Source organism: Balaenoptera acutorostrata, chromosome 4 (genome assembly GCF_949987535.1).
Source record: "Balaenoptera acutorostrata chromosome 4, mBalAcu1.1, whole genome shotgun sequence".
Lineage (NCBI taxonomy): Eukaryota > Metazoa > Chordata > Mammalia > Artiodactyla > Balaenopteridae > Balaenoptera > Balaenoptera acutorostrata.
The window spans coordinates 93312264-93338585 of record NC_080067.1 but is presented as its reverse complement, the minus strand read 5'-3'; the positions used below and the strand labels follow the sequence as shown (position 1 = coordinate 93338585).

At 31.8% G+C, this 26322-nt stretch overlaps 1 protein-coding gene across 3 annotated transcripts in view; it reads left to right on the top strand.

Moving 5' to 3' along the window:
- Nucleotides 1-26322, top strand: part of NECTIN3 (nectin cell adhesion molecule 3) — a 146819-nt gene that overhangs the window by 62573 nt on the left and 57924 nt on the right. For 2 of the 3 annotated variants that reach the window (XM_057545085.1, XM_057545086.1), the window contains exons 6-7: nt 18892-19030; nt 21188-21272. In XM_057545085.1, the coding sequence (XP_057401068.1) occupies nt 18892-19030; nt 21188-21272 (224 nt within the window). Of the gene's footprint in view, nt 1-6663; nt 10615-18891; nt 19031-21187; nt 21273-26322 lie in introns of those variants that run through there. The other variant, XM_057545084.1, reaches the window with a different exon arrangement.

Genomic DNA, 26322 nt, shown 5'->3' with positions numbered 1-26322 from the left:
TTACTTAAATTATTTCTGTAACAACAATCATAACAATAACACTATGATCTAGGCAGTAATTTATACTTGTGAAGGTAGATACATATTCCTCAGTGTGAGGTTTTCCAAATAATCTAAAAGAGATATAATAAAGCAACTCTACCTGAAAATACATATGTAAAGTGGCATTCTATTACTTAAAAAATGGCAAAATGTCTCTGCAATAAGTTCATATACATTTTAAGACCATATGCCTATAGCTAATTTTTCAGTTAAATAGTATTAGATATTCTTTTTATTGGTAGTGTGTACCTTTCTAGGTTCTTTCGTATTTACACCAAGAATAAATGTTGGATTTTTTTGTTTGTTTTTGGTAAGCTACTCTGCACATGTGTCTAATAAATAAAATGGGATATCAATTTTGATGACCTTCTTATTAAATATCATTGTCACTCAATATGAGGCTATACCATATAGAGTTACTGAGAGGTGAAGTAGGAATGCTACTGAAAATGTTCCAATGAAATAAAATTTAAGATGTGTTTTATGGTCAGTCCATAAACCACTAAGAACTTAGATTTTATGCATTCCATTTGTTTCACTGTGAATGTTTTTATCAGTTTGAGTATATATTTGGGTATTTACAAAACATAGTTGGAGCTAAAAATATATTTTTCCTGGGTGTAGCTATAAATAATAAATTATCAATGGAATGCTTATTTATAAAAATTATATAAATATTTTAAACGTCTCCCTCCTGACTATAAGAATGTAGCAATCTTTGTGTCTAACAAATGGGAAGTTAGAGGAAAAAGGAAGAGAATCTTGAGAAATGGAGGTTTGTATGGTAATTAGATAATAGGTAGTTAAGATTTTTTTCTCTGTTCAGTCTAAAACTAAATTTTCTTAAATCGAAGTATAGTTGATTTATAATGTTTCATGTATACAGCAAAGTGATTCAGTTTTATATATGTATAGATATATATTCTTTTTCAGATTCTTTTCCATGATTTTAGAGAAATTTTAAGCTTGCATTAATGTTACATTCTTAGTCCTTCTGTGATCACTGAATCTAAGAACAGTTTCCCATATTATTTTCTCATGGTATTTACCACAGTTTGTAGTTGTATGCTTATTTATTTACCCATTATCTATCTTCATATTTAAACAATTTGTGTTTGCTTTTTTTTTATTACTGTATACTCAGCACTTAGTGCCTGGCACATGATAGAGACACAATTTTTTTTTGGCATGTATCTCACAAGAAGATTAGAGCTTTGTACATCTCTAGCTAGTCCTTTCTGCCAACAGCGGTGCTTTGGTGTAAATCTATTAGTATATTAGTCTCTCTTTCTTCCCTTAGAGATTTTTTTATTTAAAAAAAAAAAAAGGGGAATCTTAAAGCCACAGGAAATCCATATTTAAAATGTGGTTACCTAAGGACCGATTACTTTTTATTTCTGTTGTACAAAATTTGGTGTGGGATATTACTTGTAAATCCTAGGCTCAATGTGTTCTAATTATGTAATCATTTAAATATCAAGGCTCAATTTTGGCATCTTATCTATTGGTGATATGTTAAATTTATATCTTTGGTATTCAGGGTCCATTTCCCAGTACTCGTGACTTGTGTGTCCCACTGCCTCTTAGTGATCATTAACCTCCTATATAGAAGTATAATATGCATTCAGAACTGAGTTCCTCATCTTTCTTCTGCCTCTTGCCACCGAATCTCTTTCTCCAGCAGTCTTTGTTTGCCTTTTCAGTTATTGGTAGCTCCATCCTTACATTTGCTCAGGGCATGAAATCCTTGATACTTACTCCTGATTTTGATTTTCCTCTCATACCCCACCCCATCCATCAACGAATTGATGTGAGCTCTCTCATTATGTTATATACAGAACCTTACCAATTCTCCACTTTTGTTGCCAGTATTCTGGCACAAACCATCAGGCAACCCTTACTTCACTATAGAACAGCCATTTAATTTTCCTACTTTTCAATCTGTCATCAGATGAGCAGGCAGAATAATCCTTTTAAAGGGCATGTTGGATCACGTCAGTCCTCTCCTCCAAACCTTCCATGGACTTCCCATTTTGCCCACAATGAAAACCAAATCTTTACAGTGATTTATAAGCTCTGTACATGTTATGGCCCTAGATTATCTCTCTGAGCTCACCTCTTGTTATATCCCTTGTACACCTGGCTTCAGCCACCCTGGCCACTTTGCTGTTCTTTGAACAGAACAGGCACATTCCTGCCTCAGAGTCATTGCACTTTCTGTTTCCACTGCCTAGAATGTTCTTCAGATATCCTCATACCTTTTTCCCTTCAGGGAAAGAGATATTTGTTCAAATATCACCTTCACAGCCATATTTAAAATTGAAACCTCTCCTCACCCCTTTACTACTGTCTGTCATTCTTCTCTGCCTTATTTTTTCTCTACGGTACATATTACCATGTGACATACTACATATTTTATTTATATGTTTGCCTGTTTTTACCCCCACTAGAACATATGTCCTAAGAGGGCAGGAGTTTTGTGTGCTTTAATCAATACTATAGTCTCACCCTCTGCAGCAATCTTTAGCACATAGTAAGTGTTCAGTAAACTTTTGTTGCATGCATGAATACATTTAAGAAGAAAATAATCAGGAAAGAATAAAAAATTCAGAGTCTGCATTTATGTAAATTTTTTTTTTTTGACAAAGGTACTAATATACCACTGATGATAAACTTTACATATTTTAAAATCAACCTCTACTAAGTCTTATAAGAGTGGAAGCAAAATTTTGAGTAAATATGAAAAATCACAGTTAATTACCACTGAGTACTTCAGAAAAAGATAGCATTATATGAGATGGTTTTCTTTAAGTAATCATCAAGAATTAGACTTTAATTTTCTGTCCAGAGTCTTTAATACAGTATACTGTACTGAGTTTAGTTAGCTCCTCTACGAGCTTCTTAGTGTATATCATGTATCCTAGGTACAAATTGCTTTCCCCAACTGACTATTAAAGCCTACTAGTAGGCTTTTATCACAATAAAAGGCCATAACTTATACAGTAAATGATCAGAAAGTTAATCTTTTTCATTGTGAGTTATATGTACCCGTTTTCTTCTAGGAAAACATTTTAATCTCAATAATAAAATTTATATTTTAAAATTTCATAAATGATATTTTAAAATATTTGTCAAAGGAATGTATGCTATGACTGGAGGCTAAAAAGTTCTACCCACAACAGAATAGAATTAGCAACTCTGAGGGAAATTATTTGAAATTTTGTTATACATTTTCCCACATTGGCATAAGTTATTGTGCAAGAGGTACAATATTCAAGATTCAAGATTGCAATATTCAACTTCAGTTATTACTCATGGTGATACAGTGGCTCTTTGTCCAGGACTAACCGACTGCTTGAAATTGTGTTTTTCTAGTTACTTTTGGTGTGTGTGTTTTTTCCCTGATACCTCTTACATCTCTGAGACTAGAGAAGCAAATTTTCATATATCGCTTAAGTTCCTCATGCCTAAAAATCAAAGTATATTCCTATGCAAATCTTGAATTTCAAATCATATAATTTGAATGAATTCCAATCCAGACATAATATCAGACACACTTAATTTAGCAATCCTTCAACTTTAACATTTATAGATTTTGTTTATTTAAACAATTTATATAGTCTAAAAGAAAAGGGAACCAATTCATTCAGTTTTTTTAACACAGTAATTATTAGGCTAAAATATACTTTATAGCTACAGAGGTTTTACTGGACTGTTCGTTTTCCTATTTGGCAGAACTCGTTAATTTGAAAAAGAAACTTAAGAAGTTGTGTGGGAGAACTCAGAATCTACTAGTTTATTACATTTGTTATATATTTATCACATTTAGCAAAGAATATTAAAAACTGAATAAATAAGGAATGCTTATTTATTTATGGGAAGGATTTGTAAATCATGATAAATAAGTAGCAATTAGTGATTACAAAATTGTCCTCCTACCTCCTTACACAAAGAATGACTCTCACTGTAATTATCTTGGAGCAGAGCAAGAATTGGAAAACATGAATAAATGTCTCATGTGAATCGTGATATGTCCATTGCTTAAGATACAAAATATAACGTTTAACAGTAGTCCCTCTTATTAATAGTGAGGCTATGCTATTTTTAAAAATTTATTTATTTTATTTTTGGCTGCGTTGGGCCTTCATTGCTGTGCGCGGGCTTTCTCTAGTTGCGGCGAGTGGGGGCTACTCTTCGTTGCGGTGCGCGGGCTTCTCACTGCAGTGGCATCTCTTGTTGCGGAGCACGGGCTCTAGGCGCATGGGCTTCAGTAGTTGCAGCACGCGGGCTCAGTAGTGGTGGCTCGTGGACTCTAGAGTGCAGGCTCGGTAGTTGTGGCGCACGGGCTTAGTTGTTCCACGGCATGTGGGATCTTCCCGGACCAGGGCTTAAACCCGTGTCCCCTGCATTGGCAGGGGGATTCTTAACCACTGCGCCACCAGGGAAGCCCTATGCTGTTTTTTTTACACTAGTTGAGGAGGGGCTAGTAAGTTTGAAAATTTCTAGAACTGCTGACAAAATAAGATTTTTAAATAGATTTTTTTTTGGTTACTCTTTTTTTGTTGTTAGATTTTCTGAAAGTTGTATTTTGTTAAATCTCAGTTAAATACACAGTAGATGTCCACTTGTGTTCACATAAAGAACATTACAAGTAGAAATAAATGTCAGTGATTTTTTCTTTTTAAGAATACTTCGTAAAAATGTACAGTTATGTATCATATTTGGTGAGAGCTCAGGTGTACATGTAGTATTCTGAGAAAAATACCATTTCATTAAGAGCTATCAAAAACTTAAAAAATTTTATGTGCACAAAAATGTGTGAATTTTAAATCATTAATTAGGTGATTTGTGCTTTTGTTTAAACATGCTGATGCCTGTTTATTATAACACTTTTTCCTTTGGGAATCATTGTAAAGATGACATTTAATATGTAAAACTTCCATTAATCCTCCTCCTCAGAAAATACATGAGTTGTCTTATAAATGATTAATTTTTAGTCTGTTTCTTTAATATCCTGGTTCTGTGAAGTTGGATTATATGAGACTTTACTACTTTTATAGTAGAAATGATCCTGCAATTTCACAATTTTTTTTTTAAGATTGAATTTGTGCAGCTAGTGAATTTGTTCTCACAAATTAAAATTCTTCTTTGATTCATTTACTTATATATAATATGGTAACTAATTTACTTCAAGGTACTTGACTGGATTGCCTGTTATATTGGTTTAAACTCATAGGAAATTACTTATAATGTACTTGTTACATTTTACACTGTACTTGCTAAAGTTTTACTACATTCTATACATATGGCATTCCGTGATGAAACCTGTTTCAGTAAGTATTTTTCTTTAGCTTGTAATTTTAGAATAACTTACCCCATGTAGATTTAGTATTTTTCTAACAATCACTTTTTAAAAGCTCTGTCAGTACCACTCATTTAAAAAATAATTATAGGAGATTACCATTTGGGTCATTTATTTTTTATCAATGAAGAAATTCAAGATTTTTAAAGTCATCCTTTCTTCAAACTCTAGAATTTTGTGTAACATGACCTACAAATACCACTTAATTGATAATTAACCAATCTTTAATTTTTACTATTTATGTTTAGTTGCTTTTTAATATTAATGGCTATTTACTCTGTAATCTAATGGCAATACACAGGATCATTTGCATCTAATATTTAAGTATCATTAGAATGTTCTCTCTAAAATATTAGCTGCTCTTTCTGAGACTCCATCCTAAAGCAATGTGACATTGAATTTTGCAGACATGGTTGAAATTTCTCAATTTCCTAAATGTTCAGATATCTTGCCCATGGAGTATAGACATGATGATGACATTTTTATAACACTATATAGTTTATAACATGTTTTTACTTTGTCTATTGGTCTCATTTGATAATAGCCCATCTGGCTAACATAGTTTAAATATGTGCTTTTTATTTTTTAAATCACTAAATAATGGTATATACTACATATGTCCTTTCTAAAAATTAAAGAGTTTTCTTTATTTAAGGAAAATATTTTTGAGAGAATTATTAAGTCAACAGCTTATACTATGGCCACTTAACAAGAATCTATAGTTTTTCATTCTTTTAAAGATAAGTTCAGCTCTTACAAAAATAAACTATATTAGGTAAAGATGGATATCAAGAAAACATATTTTAATTTTTTCATTCTTTTATTTTATTATTCTGTTATTTACTTGTGCTACTGGCTAAGAAAATGTACATTTGAATGATTCGATTTAATTTTTTAGTAATGATAATTCTTAAGCCAGCTGTATATAGGACACTTAAATAATAGTCTTAATTTAAAAGAAAAAGTATTTCTTAGAATACAATATCACGCTTAAACTTGGAATAGAATAATTTAGGATTTATGCCATACATAATTTTTCATTCCCTTTACATAATTGGTAACTGACTAAGTCAGTTTTGTTATTTTTTTTTACATATAGAAGTATCACTACTTTCTAATCTTAAATTAAGAATGAAAAACTATTGTTACTATGAATATATTTTCATTAACTGTGCTGTCTTTTCAACTTGCTGCTGAATCAGCCTGCATTGACATTCTTTGCCTTTCTGTGTCTTGTCTATCTTTACCGTTTCCATTAGATCCTCCTACTACTACCACCCTTCAGCCTACAATTCAGTGGCATCCCTCAACTGCTGACTTCGAGGATCTAGCAACAGAACCAAAAAAATTGCCCTTCCCATTGTCAACTTTGGCAACAATTAAGGATGACACAATTGGTACAATCATTGCTAGTGTAGTGGGTGGGGCTCTCTTCGTAGTACTTGTAAGTGTTTTGGCTGGAATCTTCTGCTATAGGAGAAGACGGACGTTTCGTGGAGACTACTTTGCCAAGAACTACATTCCACCATCAGATATGCAAAAAGAATCACAGATAGATGTTCTTCAACAAGATGAGCTTGATTCTTACCCAGACAGTGTAAAAAAAGAAAACAAAAATCCAGTGAACAATCTAATACGGAAAGACTATTTAGAAGAGCATGAAAAAACGCAGTGGAACAATGTAGAAAATCTCAGTAGGTTTGAAAGACCAATGGATTATTATGAAGATCTAAAAATGGGAATGAAGTTCGTCAGCGATGAACAGTATGATGAAAATGAAGATGACTTAGTTTCACATGTAGATGGTTCCGTAATTTCCAGGAGGGAGTGGTATGTTTAGCAGCCACTAAATGTGACTTAACTATGTACAATGTTTCATTCATACTAGTTGATCATTTTCAGATTGTTCATACTTTTTCTTGAGGAATAATAAGCTTTTCAACTTGATTTTCAAGCTTACTTTTTATATTCTAATTTGACAAATGGAAATGTAAAATCTGGGTTCAGTGTATCTGAGCTGCTTTACAGTTTTTTTTTCAATGCTGTACTACTGTCTCAAGATTTAAATTTTAATGCAGAGTACTTTATTGGTCTGAGGCACACAGGTAAGAAGAAATGTCAACATTAAATGAATGACTTTTTTGGTACAAAAATTAAAAAAAAAAAAAAAAAGGAAACTGCCTTGGCATTGTGTATTAAATGTTTACCTAAGACTATAATCTCAAGTAAAATGTTTGTTAAACATATACCTCTCAAAATTTATCACCACTAAATGATACTACATCAAAATTGACTATAAAACTAATTCAAGAAATGTTTATATATATTTTTAGTATACCAAAAATTCAGCCTGATGAAACACCTTTTCTTTTCAAACATTATTTTCTCTGTTTCTATACAAATGGAATCTTTACCTCTGCATTTTAATGAGCCTTGCCATAATTACTGTAGAGTGGCTTTTCAAAGGTACTTTGTTGCACTAAAAACTGTGGTAGTAAACTCAGTGAACATGATGTGTGGAAGAGCATAATTAGCTGATCAATATTTTTGTCCAAAATACATACAAGAGTAATAAAAACATGCCTTTTAAACATGATAATTTTTTCATCTCTGGAGAGCAATGCTTATATTGTCATGTGAACATAGGTTTTGGTACATGAAGTGGTAGTTTTGTTTTAATGATTTATGTCCTAAATATAAGAATAATAATGAAAAGATGGTACATAGTTTAATAGAGTGCAGAGAGAGCATTTCAGTATATGGAAAACCATGGGTAAAACAAGCATTGGAGTACCATTTTTAGAAATGAGACAAATATTTCAGCCAAGAATCTGTGCAGAGAATTTTGTAGACCATCTTGTTTTAGTCATTTATTCTTGATGTTGTTCAAATGGATAAATATATAGGAAAAAAATAGAATAAACTTGGAAATTTGAGATTTAACAAGAAAAAATCTGAATTATAGAGCCAATCACTAGCACTTGCTGATGGATATTGACAAACCATCCCCCTTTTCCTCCTAAATGTATGTATGTGTTTCAAGATTTTTGTTTTTCCAATTAAAACTGGAAACATCATGAGGTCCTTTTGTTTTGTTTTTTGTTTTTTACATAATTAAGTATATCCTTTCCAAAAATCATGTATCTTTTGAAAAAGAAATCTTACCTAAATCTTCAAATGTGGATCTTCTTTGTTAGGTAATTAAATTGCTTCTACAGTGGAGTCCTATACAATTATAATGATGACAACTATTTTGAAGACCAAAGAATATGTTTTATCTGTTGATGATTCATTTGAAAAAAGGATTGTGTAGAATTGCCTTAGGTGTTTTGCCAGGGAGTTGAAATAGAAGTTAGCAGGAGAATCATAAATTAAATAACTTATTTTGTTAATAAAATGGCAAAGTAGGTCCTTTTTTTTTCACCTTCCCAATCCTCATCAAATCTAAAAAAATGTTTTTATAAGGCAAAGTTCTAACATGTTCATAGAATTTTGCAAGTAGTGAAGGCTTTATTCTCAGTGATTATAACCTAGTTTCCTTTATTTTAACTAGCAGTATTTTGTGGAAGTTTGAAATCTATTTTATTTCTCTCCCTCAAACACTTAGTATAACAGTAAAGTGTTGGTTAAGGATACAGTTAAGTTCACTGATGTCTTGTTAAAAATATTTGGTTTAAATATGGCTAACCACTGACCAATATTAAGACTCTTTGATCCCAATCATCAGAAGAAAAACTTTCTTGATAATACCTTATGATCGAAGTGACTTTATTTTTTTATTTAAATGTTAGCAATGATATGGCCATAAGAAAGATGAGTCTAAAACTTTTTTCCATGGAAGATGCAAATTTGTGGCTTCTTTGAGCAAAATATGCTCTTTAGAATAGTGGTTTGAAGTGTCATATGAATCTGAGAACGGTAATCCCATTTAGAATATTGTACAAATCACAACTTGAGTCTAATCTTAAGGAAATTAGCAATGTATTCCAAGATATAAATATCTACTTAGTGATCATGAACTTTCTTTTAAATAGTGGCCATTGTGTGGTTAGGGTTTTTTGTTTAGTTTTTGTTGGTTTTTGTTTTGTTTTTGGCAGTAGAGAGTGACATGGAACACTGCAAGTGAGTATTTGATATATTCTGCATCCTTTCTAAATCATTTGGCAAGCTACTAAAAGACTTCAGAATTTTAAGAATATGATATGTTACTAGTGCTTAAGACTTTCTGAAGCATTGCACTGTTGTTTATTAGAGCTTTATGTATGTTTACTGTACATAGAGACTTGTTTGTAAACATAGTCATATTAATAAAGTTTTTTAAATTACTTTTTGAATATCAGTAATGTGCACAGCTAATTGATGTATTGAACTCCTGCTCTCTTCTTGGAAAAGGTAGAAGAATAGTTTTACTTTATTTTGGCCGTGTTTATATTTATTACCTTTATATTTGAACTGGTTTTTCATTTTTGTGTTCACTTTAGAGTTTTCTTTCACAGTGGTTAAAGTACTTCAGTGATACAGTGGAGATGAATTCAACTTTTTGTTTTTCCCTTTTTTGCATTTTTATTAAAATATGTTGAAACTTTAATAGGCTAGGGGTTGACTTTTAAAGTGGTATTTGAGAAGTACTTTATAGTTGAAAGATTTAGTATTTTACCATGTGCCTGAAAGGTTTCTGTTTGATAAGTCTAACATTAAAGAAACCATTAGGGTTTTTCAGTAGTAGGTATTGCTTCTGATAGCCATATATAGGAAAGTAATAATGGTAAGCCTGGCTGAATGTTAGCATAAGGAGCTATAGGAAGTACAATGTATAAGTGCAGAAATTGAGAGAAATGTAGCAATATTAGATGCAAAAACATCTGATTTTAGTTTGATTTTGCTTTTGGTAAATACTGCTGAAACAAAGTATGAACAAGAAGTTGTTAATGTGTGGAAGTAATCAGTGTAAAGTGTAAGAAAGGAAGAAATGGTACCCATATTGATTTTTTAATTCTAACAGGGGAATGATTTACAGATTGGATTGTTTTTCCTATTTACTTGTTAATGTATCATCCATAAAAAGCTCTTTTCTCAAATTTTTGATATATTGAGATATATTTAGTTTTAATTTGTACCAGGGATTTTTTTTTTTTAACCAAGTTACTTATCAGGTGGTAGCCCCAATAGCCATTCAATAAATCTTTAAATAAAAGTTTTTTTAAAAAATTCTTAAGAGGCATATTTCTGTTACAAGCCTATGGCTCTGGATTACCTTCTTTGTCCGCATTTTAAGTTTTGCTGGAGAGAGAGAGAGTGTGTGTGTGTAACCTAGTTTCCTTTAATTAATGATGTTTTGTGGAATTAGAAACCTATTTTATTTCTCTTTCCAAACAAGACTATATCAGGTTAAGGATACACTTAAATAAAGTTTGAGGAAGCATCTAAGTTGGCATGTTAACCATTATAAAATTTACTTTTAATTAATCATATAATTCCTCTCATATATACATATCATCAGTATGTATATACATTCTCCACAGTCATGAATTATCTTCTCTCTCTAGTCCTAGCAGTTAAAATAAATTTTAAATGTTAGCTGTGACTTTGACGTAAGTCAAATTTTTATATATTAGCTTTCAGTTTGGAATTAACACATTTCATAAAATATTTTTTAAGTTGGCATTTAGTGTTTTTAACTTGTTGCTTGTGAGCTGCTTTGAGTAGGAATGACATTGTTTCTTATTGTTTGTAGTTACCTTCTCCCTGTTCCTCATTTCTGACATTTAAAATTATGGTACAGGGACTTCCCTGGTGGTCTGTTGGTTAAGACTCCACGCTTCCACTGCAGGGGGTGCAGGTTCCATCCCTGATTGGGGAACTAAGATCCCACATGCCACGTGGTTCGGCCAAAAAAATAAAATAAAATAAAAATTAAATAAACACTGTTATAAAACCTAAAATATTTTAAGATAAAATAAATTAAAATTTGATACATTTTTCCCCCTAAACTTTAAACTATTTTAGAGCAAGCAGCAGTTTTTTTCAAATAACGTACAATTTGACTGGATTAAGTTTGGTTTCATTCTTGTTATACCAATAAAAATTCATGCATGAAAGAATCTTTGGAATAGTGTACAGAGTATACCAACTTTTCTGTGTTTTTTAAAAAAATTGTTTCTATTTATGCATTTCTGTTTTCTTCTATTCCAGTAAGCTGCACTTTTTTAAAGTACATGTCTATTTTGAGTTGAGTAGTGATAGGTTTCCATCAAGAGCTTGAAACCAAACATTGCTTACAAAAGCTTTTGCTATATATACCTACCCTTGGGGTCATTTCTTTTCTTGAACCTTGATAATAGTTATTTTATCATGTTCATTTCAATTTTGAAGGATAAAATATGATTCAATTTTGTGATGTTTTATTTCACTTGCCTTTTAGTTAATAGCTGCTGTTTATTCTGGCTGGGCACTATGGATGAAGCCTAGTGAAAGTGAGTTTAGCAGAATAACTTTAAAGTATAAATCTCAAAACTTGAAAATAATTCAAGGCCTTATTTCCTTTCATGCATAATACTTCTACATAGGCATGATACCTAATTTCACAGTCTCAGTTATGAGAAATATCTCAGGGAAAACCTAGTCTTGAAGGGACAGTTTGATCTAAAAGCTAGAGGAAACAAGACATAGAGGCTTTGACCTTCCTGTTTAAAAAAAAAGTTATTATTAAAAAATAATAACAGAATAATGAAATGAACGTTCATGTACCTGCTTCAGTTATTGTCAGTTCATGGTCAGTCTTGTTTTATTTAAATTTCTGTCTATATAATCCCTCCTGCCATTAGTTCATCTGTAAATATATCAGTATGTAGCTCTAAAAGTTAAGGAACATTTAGAAAAAGTAACCACAGATTCATTACCACACCAAAAATGAATAATTCCTTAATATCAAGTATCCAGTGAGTGTTCAAATTTCTAATCATATATTTTTGCAGTTTTAGCTAGTAACCAAATGTGATCCATACATTGGTTGGTTGAGATGTCTTTTAATCTGTGTGTTCTCTGTGTGCTGTTCCCCACTCCCGCACTTTTCCCATGCAGTTTTTTTGGTGAAGAAACAGCTTCATCTGTCCTGCAGTTTTCCAGTTTGGATTGTGCCAGTTGCTCCTCTGTATTTTCTGTAAGTTGACAGATCTAGAGCCTTGATAAGATTAAGGTTTAATTTGGGGGGCAAGGTTACTTCAGTGGTGGTATGTTCCTCTATCAGAAGGCACATAGTCTTTACCTCGTTTTCTTTCAATATTAGCAGGCATTTGATGCTCAAAGCCTAGATCTACTAACAGGGAACCTACATAATTTCTAGATCTATTAACTCTGTTTTTTTTACCGTACCATGTGCTTTGATGTCTTAATAATTATGTTCATGCTGCTCCCTTTACCTGAAATACCCTTTCCTCCTTTTGCCATATTGGGAAACCAGTCCATATTCAAGGTCCAGCTCAAATTATAGTTTTATGAAACTTTTCCCTTTAGAATTAATAATTGCTGTTCATAATTATTTTTTATCAACTTATATCTCCTCTATTGTAACCTCACATTTTATTCTAGTTATTCTCTTCTTTAGATCAGTGTTCTTCAATACTCTTGACTGTGCCTATCAGTTAAAAATTAGTATGTACTCCTAATACGTATAAGTTTATAAACTATATATGTGCTACCATAGAATTTTGCTATATGCATTATAAAATATTCAAAAAAGACAAATTTTTAATCTGCTGAAATAACATTTTAAAATACTAATTATTTTCACTAAAACAGTAATATTTGGGTAAACAATATAATTGTGCTTCATTTTAAAAGTTAACTTTTTTTCTTGCTAAAACATTTTTGAGAAAACCATACAATTGAATGTGCTTCATTTTTTTTAATCTTGGTTTTATACTTTTTGATTCAGTGATTCAAAGTTTTAAGTCCATGTTGAGTATATGTTAACACTTGTTTTTAGGTATGAAAGCTAAGCTACCTCTTGAAAACAAGTAGATTCAAATGAAAGAAGTTCATTGTTGGGAACCTTAACAGTTTTCATCCCAACTACTGTTTTTAGAGCTAGTCTTCATGTTCAAGGTGTTTGGTTTTTCAGTATCATGCTAATCACCACTCACATTAGCTATTTCAGCACAGTATGGGTTTAGTGTGAGGTTTGTTGTTAATAAGAGTGAATATAAATTTGTTTTATTTGGTTTCTAAATGTATTTGATTGGGGGGGGTTTGATTTGTCACATCTGATTAGATTGCCATGGTTTTACTTCATAATGTAACTGGTAAAGTTTATGTATTAGGAAGAAGTTATTTGCATTGCCATTTTTGTGGGGTTTTGTTGTTATTTGTGCCTACATTATTGGTGTTATCTTACATTCCGTCAGTTCTTTGCAGGAATGGCATTTACTTGGATTAAATGCCTACTAGTATATAACATGGATTAACAGATACCCTCACTTGGTTTATGAGTCAGATGTTCACCTGTCAGAGCACGCATGTCATGCCTCCTTTACATTTTTGACTTTTAGTTAAATCTAGATAAGTTTTTAGTTCATTCAGCTGAGCTCCCATACATCACAATATGTCTGTCACAGGGTGCTGTGTTGAGAGGGACAACCAAGTGAAGATGTAACTGTTTACTTACTTTCATTCTGGAACTGTCCCACTCCACACTTCCTATAGGAAATTTTGGGTGCCCTGTGTGGCAGGGTGCCACCTGACAAGTGGACCAACTAGGGCTACCAGTGCCAATCCGTACTAGTACAATGGTAATTTTTATTAAATGCCCTCTCCCTCTCTTTTTTTAGAAAAGTGATGATTTCTTCCTATACTTCATTGGAAAATAAATATTTTTATGGATTCTCTGACCCTACCTTGAGGCTTTTGCTCTATTGTGAGGACAGGAACTGTGTAAAATTTATCCTTGCATTCCTAGCACAAGGCCTGGCACATGTTCGGTTACTATTGGTAATTTGTTGGATGAGAAGCTGAGGAGACTGTCCTGACCCAAATAGAGGACTTTTATTAAAAAATAGTGAGATAAATTTTTGGATGGATATAAAGGCTTAGATGTCATATTGTAAAGATAAGCATTAAAACAGCTATTGAAAAATAAAACAGTGGGACACATGGGGAAAATTTGGTAATACAGTAACATGTATTATGGGAATATATGAATTTAAACCCAAATGAAAGTTGGGAAGATAAGTTTGTAGGGTATTACATTAAGCTGTGAATCAATCCATGGCATCACAGAAGTTTTGGTGGAGGAAATGAAGAAAAAGAGGGATGAAACTTAACATCTCAATTGTTGGGATTTGGTGTTTTAATGTAAGTGTAAAAAGGGACTATGGATTTCTGTACTCACCCATTTTAAATGGTTTTAGCAAATTGCCAGAAACACGTATTTTAGTGTATGGAATAGTATTTAACTTTTTTTTTTAATTAATTAATTAATTTATTTATTTTTGGCTGTGTTGGGTCTTCGTTTCTGTGCAAGGGCTTTCTCTAGTTGCGGCGAGCGGGGGCCACTCTTCATCGCGGTACGCGGGCTTCTCACTGTCGTGGCCTCTCTTGTTGTGGAGCACAAGCTCCAGACGCACAGGCTCAGTAGTTGTGGCGCACGGGCTTAGTTGCTCCACGGCATGTGGGATCTTCCCAGACCAGGGCTGGAATCCATGTCCCCTGCATTGGCAGGCAGATTCTCAACCACTGTGCCACCAGGGAAGCCCAGTACTTAACTTTTAAAAACTTTATAATGCCTCAGTTTCAGATGTGAATCAGGTGAGCACATACTTGAATAGCCTTTACATAGGCTTTATTCACTTGTATCAGAGTGATAACAAAGATAAACTTTAATTCAGTTTAATATCTGTAATATTTGTGTATATTTTTTCAAAAAATAATGAAAGTTATTTCTCATATCTGTATTAAATTTTTTGTATGATTTGTAACTGATTTTTGATAGCTTTCTCCATAAGACATATGCATGATGTCTTTTATTATGGATAGTATACTTTGGTTGTATTGAGGAATGCTGTTTTTCTGTTTTTGGAGGTGAGTTTCCAATGTATATGGGTTAATAAGCAGCTGTGATAACAGAAAGATGTTCTTTTGGGAGACATGCACCAATCCTTTAATACTAAATATTTTAATGCTTTTGTCTTTTTGTTTTCTGCTGCTTGGAAGCATACAATTAGATTTAGTAGAACATCTCCTTAGGTGATGGTAAGGTAATGTTGCTTCATGTCAGTCACTCAGTAAACTAGCTTAATGTTTAAAAATGCCCAATTTTTATACATTTGCTTAGTTAAATTTTTTTTCTCCTTGTAGTGGTTTTGTTGGAATATAGGGTCTATGTAGAGTATGAGGACAGGGATGTGGGGAGGCAGTGTTGGGGCTAAATTCTCAATTTTCGTCAAAATTCTTTGACTTGAATGCAAGAAACTTGAGCTCTTCCTTTGCATTTCATACTAGTGTTCATCACCCTTTAATACTTTTAAAATCTTAATACTCTTAAATATATTATTTCTTCTTTTCTCAGTAAGTTGAAGAATCAGAAAAGGAAATATGATATATATGTCATATATGTACTTAATCAGTTTACCTATGTAGAGTAGGATATCCAATTGGTAAATGGACTCTACCTAACTTTTCTTCCACTTCCTCATTTCAGCACTTACTAGCCTGTTCCAGTACTAAGAAGAGTTGTGTAAAAAATGTTAGAGATGAATAAAGAATGAATGGAACCAAGTGAAATAAATATGCTCAAATTAAGATAGAAGGAAGAGTTACAGTATACATACAGTCAACTCTCAGTTATGGAATTCTAGAGCTAGAAATTAGAAGACTAATGGGATAGAATTGGATAAGTAGACCGTAATTTAAATGTTTAAAGAATAGTATCTATATAGACTTGAGAATTACTTCAGGATATTAAAAATAGTATATATTCAGAGTTGGGAATTACATTAGGATATTAAAAGTCTGATTTTGATTTATTACTTACAAAGCACTACCAAATTAAATATTATTGATAAGATTAAATGAAAGGCTTTCTTGTAGGAGGTGTGAGGTTTGATGAAGAATTTATAATGATGTGTTGGGATTGAGTGATATATATATATATATATATATGTATGTATGTGTATATATGTGTGTATATATATATATATATATATATATATATATATATATATAAAATGATGTGTTAAGATTGAGAATCTTAATTTGGGCTAATTATATTCAAAGAGTAACCTGAGTTTCTGAAAAGTAATTTCAGAAGTATTACATAAATATGGTATTAACTTTGTCATTATCATCAAAATAAGAACACCCAAATTTAAATTCTCCACGCTTGGGCAAAAGTGATAGGACCACTTTATTCCTTAGCAAAAGAAAATGTTCCATTAAAGGGAAATCTTTAAGTAGTGTAGAATAGGTAGCTTACTTGACACATTGGGATTTTTTATTTTTGCCACTGACAAGGTGTATGACCTTGGTCAAATAACCTTGGTCATGTAATCTTAATAGGTTTCAATTGGCCTATTGTTAAAAACCGAATACAAAACTATAACTTACGTGGTGGGAAAAGTGATAGTGTAGAAGAGAAGACTGGCCCTACATCATCCCAAGTCTTTTTTCTACATTTATAAGAGCAGAGTAATACTTGACTGGCTTGGTTTTCAAATCTTTTTCTCATGTAGCACATATTCAAATGGAGTTAGTAGTGATTAGATAAATGAGCAACAACACGAAGATAAACCAGATATGTATTAGCAAATGAGGGTAACATCCTGAACAATGAAGCTGGTTATATTGTTTAAAATAATTGTATATTTTTAGATTCTATTCAGTATTTGAAAGATTATCAGATTGGGTTCCTTGGCGCTCATTGGTATAAGATTTTTAGTCTAGAATGAGGCTAATAAAATGAACCATTAATAAACAAACCCAAGATCATTAGTTTGCTAAAGAAATTTTTATAATTGGCAAGAAAGTAAAACATTGTTTTTAGCAATCGAAAACACCACATGAATCACATTTTAATATGAACAGTTGGGAAATGCTTCTAAATACACTATGTATGTATTTGGAAATACCATGATGGTAAGTAGGTGAAACATATTTCAAAACTGATAGTGCTTAATTCTATTTAAATTTGTCATGTATGGATTCCAACAGTAATTGTAATTATTTAAGGGTGTATATGAATGTCAATTTAATTGAAGACTAAGAGCTCTGCATTTCCAAATAGGGGACCCAAAAGGAGAGACTACGTTAGATGTTGCGAAAAACCGTTCTTTCCCAAAAAGGGCTTACAGGTGGAGGTTTCTATCTTGCCCTAACCTAGCTTTATTTCACCCTGTGTTCTCTCCTGTTCATTGACTGAATGACCTTGGGCAGAATATTTAACTTTAGAATAGCAGTATCTTCATTTATAGAATGTTACCTTAAATATCTTTCTTACTGGTTAGAAAGATAAAATCGTGTATATTGAAGGTTCTTTGTAACTGATGGGTCGCTACACAAAATTCAGTTATTGGATTTAATATGGCTGAAATTGTCAAAATAATACCTACACATAAGGATTGATGGTTTTGTCATATCCATAATACTTATATTTGAAAATAATTTTAGTAAATTCCTTTAATTGGGAGTTCATAAAGTAGGGTGACTTTTTTTTAGAATTGTGTGAAATGCTAACTACTAAATATGTTTTTAACATCCTTTCTTATAAAATTTTGTGGTGCAGACTGGAAAAGAGAAATTGGTATTCAGAAATGATAGAGTGTGTCTATAGCCAGGAGACAGGGAAGAATTTACATAATTTTGTAGTATAGACACTATCTTAAAGTGTAATTTGTATTAAATGTGTGTGAGTTAAGGGAAGTTATCTGCAGCAAGTACTGTTTTAATAATACTTATATTTTAAAATCTTAGATTTTGCAATGTCACTTTTTGACTATTAGGTCTGGGATATTTTCTGTTTTTTAGTGTTGTTTTCCCTTTCTTGAAGGTTTTTGGTTTCTTTCATAGAATTTCTTTTAATAGAATGAAAGGTAAAAATCTATTCAATACATTGTTGGCTAACTCCATTAAGGAATACTGAATTTTTTGTTATTTTTATCACCTTTTAGAGTAAGAACTTAGTTTTCATCCTTTTCTCTATCTTCTTTTCTCATCCAGACATTCTTTGCCCGTTGACAGTAGATTCACTCATTGATACCTGACTGGGGATATTCTTTTCATAACTTTAAAAAAGTGAAGTTGGAGTGCCAAAGTGACATCTTGCAAGGAATAAATGTGTTAGCATAATGCTACAAAAAGTAACGAATCAAATTTGGGGTCTTCTAAGCTTGTGGTTGGATAACATACTTAATCAGTCCTTGCACATTGTAGAGATCAGAGGACACAAACTCAAGAACTCTTAAAATTGTTTGAAAAACCTAATTTTTGTTACTTTACAGAGGTTCCACTTAAGCAGACCTCTTCTATAGCTGTAGCTGGAGCTGTAATTGGAGCTGTCCTTGCCCTTTTCATCATTGCCATCTTTGTGACTGTGCTGTTGACTCCTCGAAAAAAGAGACCATCCTACCTTGACAAAGTGTAGGTAAATTTTTTGCTTGTGTTCAACTGTGAATATTCAGTATGTGGCAGTCTTTATCTTTACAGCTACTCATAGGAGAAGTGTCTGAGGGATAGAAGTAAAGATACTGTTAGGTCTTTGTAAGATGACTGGTTTTGTCAGAAAGTCTGACTACATTTTGGTAAATAAACAGTTGCAAGGGGCTGCTAGAGACAAATATATTAGACACCTTTTTGACCTACAGTATATTACATATCTTTCCAAATGGTAACATAATGACTCTATGTTGTCCTGCCTTCTGAATAAAAATGCAGGTCTTCCATGAAGTAGTTGAAAGACAGATATAAAAAATCTTAGAAGTTTAAATTACTTCTTTAAATTGTTTATGCCTGTCTTATGTATAGATATAACTAATTTTCAACTGCCAAAAGTTATTTAATACATTGAGTTTTAAAGCTTTTATCTTAAAGAAATTTGGTTTTGGTGTATTACAAAATGTGCTTTTATTTAAAGAGAAAGCAATGTTTTGGACCTAATCATGAGATAGAATTATAAAACAGAAATTGCACTCTGTTGTATAATCAAAAGACCGAAGTCCCAGTTCACTTAATTCCATCAGCAGCTTTTGTTGCTTCATCTGTGAAATGTGAATTATACTTTTCCTGCTTACCTCATATGGCTGTGATAAGAGTAGAATAAGATGATGTTTATGAACTGTGAAGTTCTATACAAATGACATTATTTCTTGTGTGGTTATTAATGTTTTTATATGAGGACATGAGGCTGGCTCTGAAAGAATATATTTCTTCTGTCTTCATAAATGCTTTGTGTATGTCTCTGCCTCTCTAATCTGGCACAGTTAGAGCACTGATCTTTTTGGATTAAGGACACCTGGGTGTTAGCTCTATTACGATCAAATTAGTGGTATGATCATGAACGAGTCACATCACCTCCATGAACCTTGGTTTTCTCACCTAAATAACTTATGGCATCTTGGAGCTATACATTTGCTGTGATTTTTGTTACATTAAAGGAAATAATTACTTTAAATAAAAGGACTATAAAATACCCTTTTAGTCTAATACCTGTAAGACCGGATTCCTCTAATATTTCAAGAGTATCTAGCTTGTGGTTAACTTCATCTTAGTTGCCAAATTATCTCAAGCTTTTCTATAATTTCAAAAACATAATTTACTAGTAGGCTAGTAATTACATCCATGTAATCATTTTATTTATTGTTTGAATTCTGTTCATTTAAAATATTATTTCATGCCCACATGGAGAAGTGAGAATTTGTAATTTCTTTGGCCTCTATAGCTTTCATCCTCTTTATCTTTTAATATAGGTAAAATTTTTATTTGATTTACTGATCTCAATTACTGAAAATTAGTTATCTGTGATCTTCAAAAGTAGGAGAATATATGAAAACTTGTTTTCTAAAATGCAGAGAGCTACAAGATATATTTAATTCTATTTTTGTTGTAATGCAACAATTTAAAAATATATGAAAATACTTTTTTTTAGTAGATTAGGTCATTTTGGCAAAGATACATGCATTCCCCAAGGATGTAATGGTCTCTTTATTTATTTCAGGTGCCAAGATTTATAATGGTTTGTAGATTGAAAATCTTAATTTACATGATGAATATTCTAAGAATGACCATGGCTTTTGAAAACTAATTATGGAAGTATTTCCAAAATATAGTATAAACTTTTTTTTTCATTATCATTTTAAGATATAGTCTTTTGAATCACTTTTATGATACTTGGAGGAAAGGGTTTTCCATTACACATGTTTGACTATATTTAAAATGTTGGTAGGCATAAGTCATATGTAAAAATGTGCAGTACTTAATTAATCATATACTAGATTACTTGCTTAATAATAATGTTCAAAAAATACTTCTATTTGCTTCTTTTTTTAATTTTTCAAAGAATTGTTTATTTCAGATTAGTCCTAAACATTAGAACCTTTAAAACCAGTTCACTTTTTTGTTCCAATTATGGTTGATTAATGGAAATGTAAGAACTGAATTAAACATGTATGCTAATACAAATATTAGTATGAGGAAAATATTCTCAAAACTTAAGCGAATCTTGAATGTTTCCCCCACCCACCTTTTCTTTTGTTTTTTTGCTAAAAGTGGCAATCGCATTTTTTAAACTTTTTAATGCAGGATCGACCTTCCACCCACACATAAACCACCTCCTGTGTATGAAGGACAGTCCCCCCCTTTGCCTCAGAAAGACCTTCTATATCAGGTAAGTGTTCCCGAGTACACGTAAAATAAAATGAAATAAAAAATATTAAGCAACGTATATTATTTGTTTCAAAATATTATCTAGTCATTATACATTAAATATTACATAATAATATATAATCATTTCTCTGAAACATTCAGGGGATCAAATTTAGTCTACAGATTGGTAAGAAAAGAAGTTATGGCCAGTATAGGTAAGACAAATCAACACTGTCTTAGGAGTACAAATATTTGCTAAAAGCTTATGGCTGAAGACTTATTGTTAATAAAGTTTTATTGACGTACAGATCCATTGTAAAATATGCATTTTTATATAAAATAAAAGGTAGAAAAATTGAATGGTAGGGTATAATGTATGATGGAGAGGTTTTTCTCCTTGGCATATGTATTTTATTTTTGTTTATTTTTCAGTATATGCAAGGTTTTCAGTATATGCATCTAAGTTTTAGCATTCCTTTATTTAGCAACAAAAGGTTTATATTCCAATTTAAAATTCTGGGCATGAATATTGGGCCCCATTTTACACTTACGATAATTTAAAATTTCTTTTGGAATCAGTTTACACTAATTCGTGTGAAAGTATTGATTCAATGCTTCTGTCTTAGATTCTATATCTAGATTAATATGCTCTACTTGGGAAAGTTTAAGCCATAATGCTTTTATTCTTAACTTTAATTGTCTTGTTTTTGCTTTTTTCCTCTATCACCCATGCAGCCTCCTGGGGCTCTAACCCTGTATTGGGGTTTTATTACCTGTGACACTATAATATTTTTCTCCTGAATTATGTCCTGTGTCTTCAGCTTGAGTAAGGCAAAGGAATATTTCTGTTAAGATGTTCTCAGCTTCCGTTCCTAGGTTGACCATATAATCAGTCTCCTGCCTGAGCATGGGGCAGGGAGGAGCATTCCGTGGCATGTGCACTCACTGACAATGGGCACCACCTTTGTCATCTTGCACAAGTTTGGTGTCTTAGGGATGAAGATGCGCTATCTTTACAGAACTCTTGTTTTCACATAAAGAATATAGCCTCACATCTTTTTTGGCAAATAAATTAACTTGACAAGTAGTGTGAAATGTCAACAAAATATTTAGCTAAAGCTGTTGTTAACTGCTGCAGATGGATAGCTGTCTTTCTTCCTCCACAAAGCTAGTCACTAACTGGAGGATTTCTAGATTTACGTGTGGGAATTTTTTAAGAATGTTATTAGTAATTTTTTAGTACAACTCTAATTGCATATAATTTTATTCTTGTCCTTAAAATCAGTTTATTTACTTGTTATTTAATATTTTCAAATTAAATATTTACAAAAGCTTATGAATTGAAAAAAAATTATTTGGCTCAGATCATGTGTCCTGGGTTTTAGTTAAGAAAATATAATCTCTATATATGTAAGCACTGCTAAATAAACACAAAAGGAAGATTTTTCTTGGATGACTTGACAGTGGTACAAACTGCAGTTTTTATCCTTGGAGTCAGAGAAGTCTTCTTGGATGGATCAATTTTGCAAGTAGGATTTTGATACATGTGATAAAATTACTCAGTTGTTGATTAGAGTAAATTGCATAATCACAAGCATAAATCTAGGTGGAAATGAACAGTTATGTGAAAGAGTAATGGAAATTTTAGAAAGGAAATTGGTGGGACAGCATCTGCAGTGGATAACAAACATTGGACTTTGGGAGTCAGAGACCATTTACATTTAGTACTATTGTGACTTTTTCCTCATCTGTTAAATTAAGGTGAAAAACATGATTGATTGTTTCCCTCTTCTAGCTATAAAACTGAGTCTATAAAATATTGCTAAGGGTCAGCTGGTTGCTGTCATTTTGCTTAGGAGAGTCAAAACTTGAGTTGGAGATGAAATAATTCTTAATTCTATAAAGATTTTGAGAATAATTAAGGCTAAAATCATTATCCATCAGTAAGATAATTTGTTATGATTCATGTGTTATAATGTCGTATGTTAATTATATGGCTGTCTGCGTTTTAATTAATGTTGTGTTATCAAAATGCAAAATACATAGGACTGTTTCCTGGTTACCAAGAAATCTGTAAGTGTGTAATTACTATCTAATTATTTTCATGCAATGATAGCGTGCTATAATAGTAAATGCCTTCATAATGTTCCACTTCAGTAGATAACTTGTCAACTTTAAACTCATGAGGTAATTCCTAATTGAAGTCATTAGTCCCTAGCCCTCACAGCCAGGCCATGCTCCCAAATATTACCATGGCTTTAAGGAAGAGAGTCCCACTTGTTCTACCCCATCAGTGTTCTACCCTTGGGAAACCACAGAAAGAAAGAGTTCCTTACTACTTAACTTTTGTCTCCCCTGCTTAACCATTACTTTTGTGATGATAGTGCCAAAACTCATACCTGAGAATTTTCCCTCTAAATATAAGTTAGGAGGATGAGGCCTGGTATTGTGAGGAGGTGATTTCCTTGAGTGGGAATGGAACTATTACCATAATGCAGAGAAGATGCATGGAGGCACCCATAAGTATGAGGGAAATAGAAAGAAGAATGTCTTGCCTGAAGGCAAAGAATAATTAATACCACCAGCTTGTCATGTTATTAGTTGATAATCCTAGAAAAGTGAGTCTTCATTTAGGAAACAAATACTAACTCAGGACATTTTATTTTCTTAACATTATAGGTAATAAGTAGATATATTTTTGGTACAAAAAAAATCCAAATACTACAGAAATTTAGAGTTAACGGTTAAAGTTCTGTTTCATCCCCCTATCCCCCAATGTATTATTTCTTTCCCTAGAGGTCACCATTGTTAGAAATTTAAATATCGTCCCAGACTTTTTCCACAAGTTTACTTTGAAGTATACATCGTCCATATTTACATCTACAAGTAGTTTCTTTAAAAACATAAATGTGGTCATAGAAATTGCTTTTTCCACTCTATTACCAATATTTTTCAGAGTGACTAATGTTGCCACCTTTATCAAAATCCTCTGGGTTATTAAAAATGAAGATTCTTGAGCACACATTCAGTTTTACTGAATCAGTATCCCAGGGCTTGGAGGCAATGGGCATTTTACCTAGCTCACCAGGTGAATTTTAATGCACATTCAGGTTTGAGAACTATTGCTATTTCTCTGTCTGGTTCTTAATGGCTGTAATAGTGTTCCATTGTGTTGATATACCACAATTACTTAATGATATTCCTAGGTTTTTTCCCTTTTTTTTCTATTACAGTAATTGCTGCATTGAGTGTACTTTTATATACTTTATTATACACATGTATTTATAAAATATATGCAAAGAAATAGAATTACTGTGAATATTTTTTACTTTTAAATACGTGTCACATTGCTGGCCAACCTAGCTGTATTAATTTATATTCCCATAAACAGTATATTAAAACCCATTTCCCTCTCTAATACTGTTTAGTAGAACTTTTGTTGTTGTTGTTGCCAGTTTGATAAAACTGGAAAAATAGTTCATTTAAAAGCTTCATAGGTTCCTGGAAGAAGTTTCATAATTGATTGCCTATTTGTAGTTCTATAAACCACCTATTTGCATCTTTTTTCAAATTTTCAGTTACTTTTTGAACTTTCCTTGTTAATTTTTTAGCAGCTCTTTGATATGGACAGTAATCTTTTGTCTTATATTCATCTCTTATTTTTTAACTTTATAGTGTCTTATACAGAACGTTTAAGTTTTTATGTAGTTAAAATCTCTTTATCTTTTTCTTTATAGTTTCTGGAAGTTATATATTATCTAAAAAGACAATTTCCCCCTCTCTCCCTGATCTGAAATGTTAAAAAATCATACAAAACTCTTCACACTTTTATGGGATGTTTTATTTTATTTTAAATAATTTAAAACTTATGTTTGCTTATAAGGTAGCGACCTACGTTTTTTCCCCAATGGTATAACCAATTGTCCAAAAATTATTGAATTGTCTGTCCTTTTCTATAATTTGAGGACACTTTTATCCTAAAATAAGTTCCCATATATATTAGGTATATTTCTGAACTCTTAGTTCTGTTATGTTGTTCTGTGTTTCTCTTCTTAAAGCAAGACAACACTGTTTTTTTTAATTTACTTTTTATTGAAGTATAGTTGATTTCCAGTGTTGTGTTAGTTTCTGGTGTACAGCAAAGTGATTCAGTTATACGTACATATATATATATATATACACACACACACATACATATGTGTGTATGTATGTATATATATACTTTTTCATATTCTTTTCCATTATGGTTTATTACAGGATATTGAATACAGTTCCCTGCGCTATACAGTAGGACTTTGTTGTTTATCCATTCTATATATAATAGTTTGCATCCGCTAGTATTTCAGCAGAATTTACTATCTGGAAAAATTATGATTTTTTTTCCCCAGTAATTCACTATCATATATCATAGTCATAGTCTTCAGTAAATTTTTGTAAATGTTCATCGCAGAGTGTTGTGGAGGAAGAGTGTTTCTACATTTTTTTTTTTTGAGTGGCTAATACATGCAAAACAGTATAAAAGGGTATTTTCTAAAGTCTTACTACCATTTTCCATTCCTACTTACCCTACCCCCACCACCTCCTACAGAAAACCATTTTTATCAATTTCTTGTTTGTCTTCATATGGTTTATGTAAAACATAGACAAGGAAACACACACACATTTTATCTTTTCTTGAATAAAAGATAACATATATATACTGTTACATATTTTGCCATTTCCTCTTAAGATATACTGGAGCTCTTTCTTTTTGGGGTAAAAATCATTCTCATTCTTATGTCTACTAAGATTCTAATGTGTATATATTACATAGTTTGTAATGTCAAAATATTTTAATAAACCAGTAATGCTGCAGTGAATAGCTTTGTATATATGCTATTTTGTATCTATGCAAGTATAATCTGTAGGATACATTTTTAGACTTGATCTTGCTACATCAAATAGTAAATGTGTTTATAGTTTTTATAAGTACTGTCAAATTGTCCTCTATAAATATTGCACTGTTTTGCACTCGTGTGAGTAATGTTTGAAAGTGCCTGTTTCTCCACATTCTCACCAACGGTATATGTATT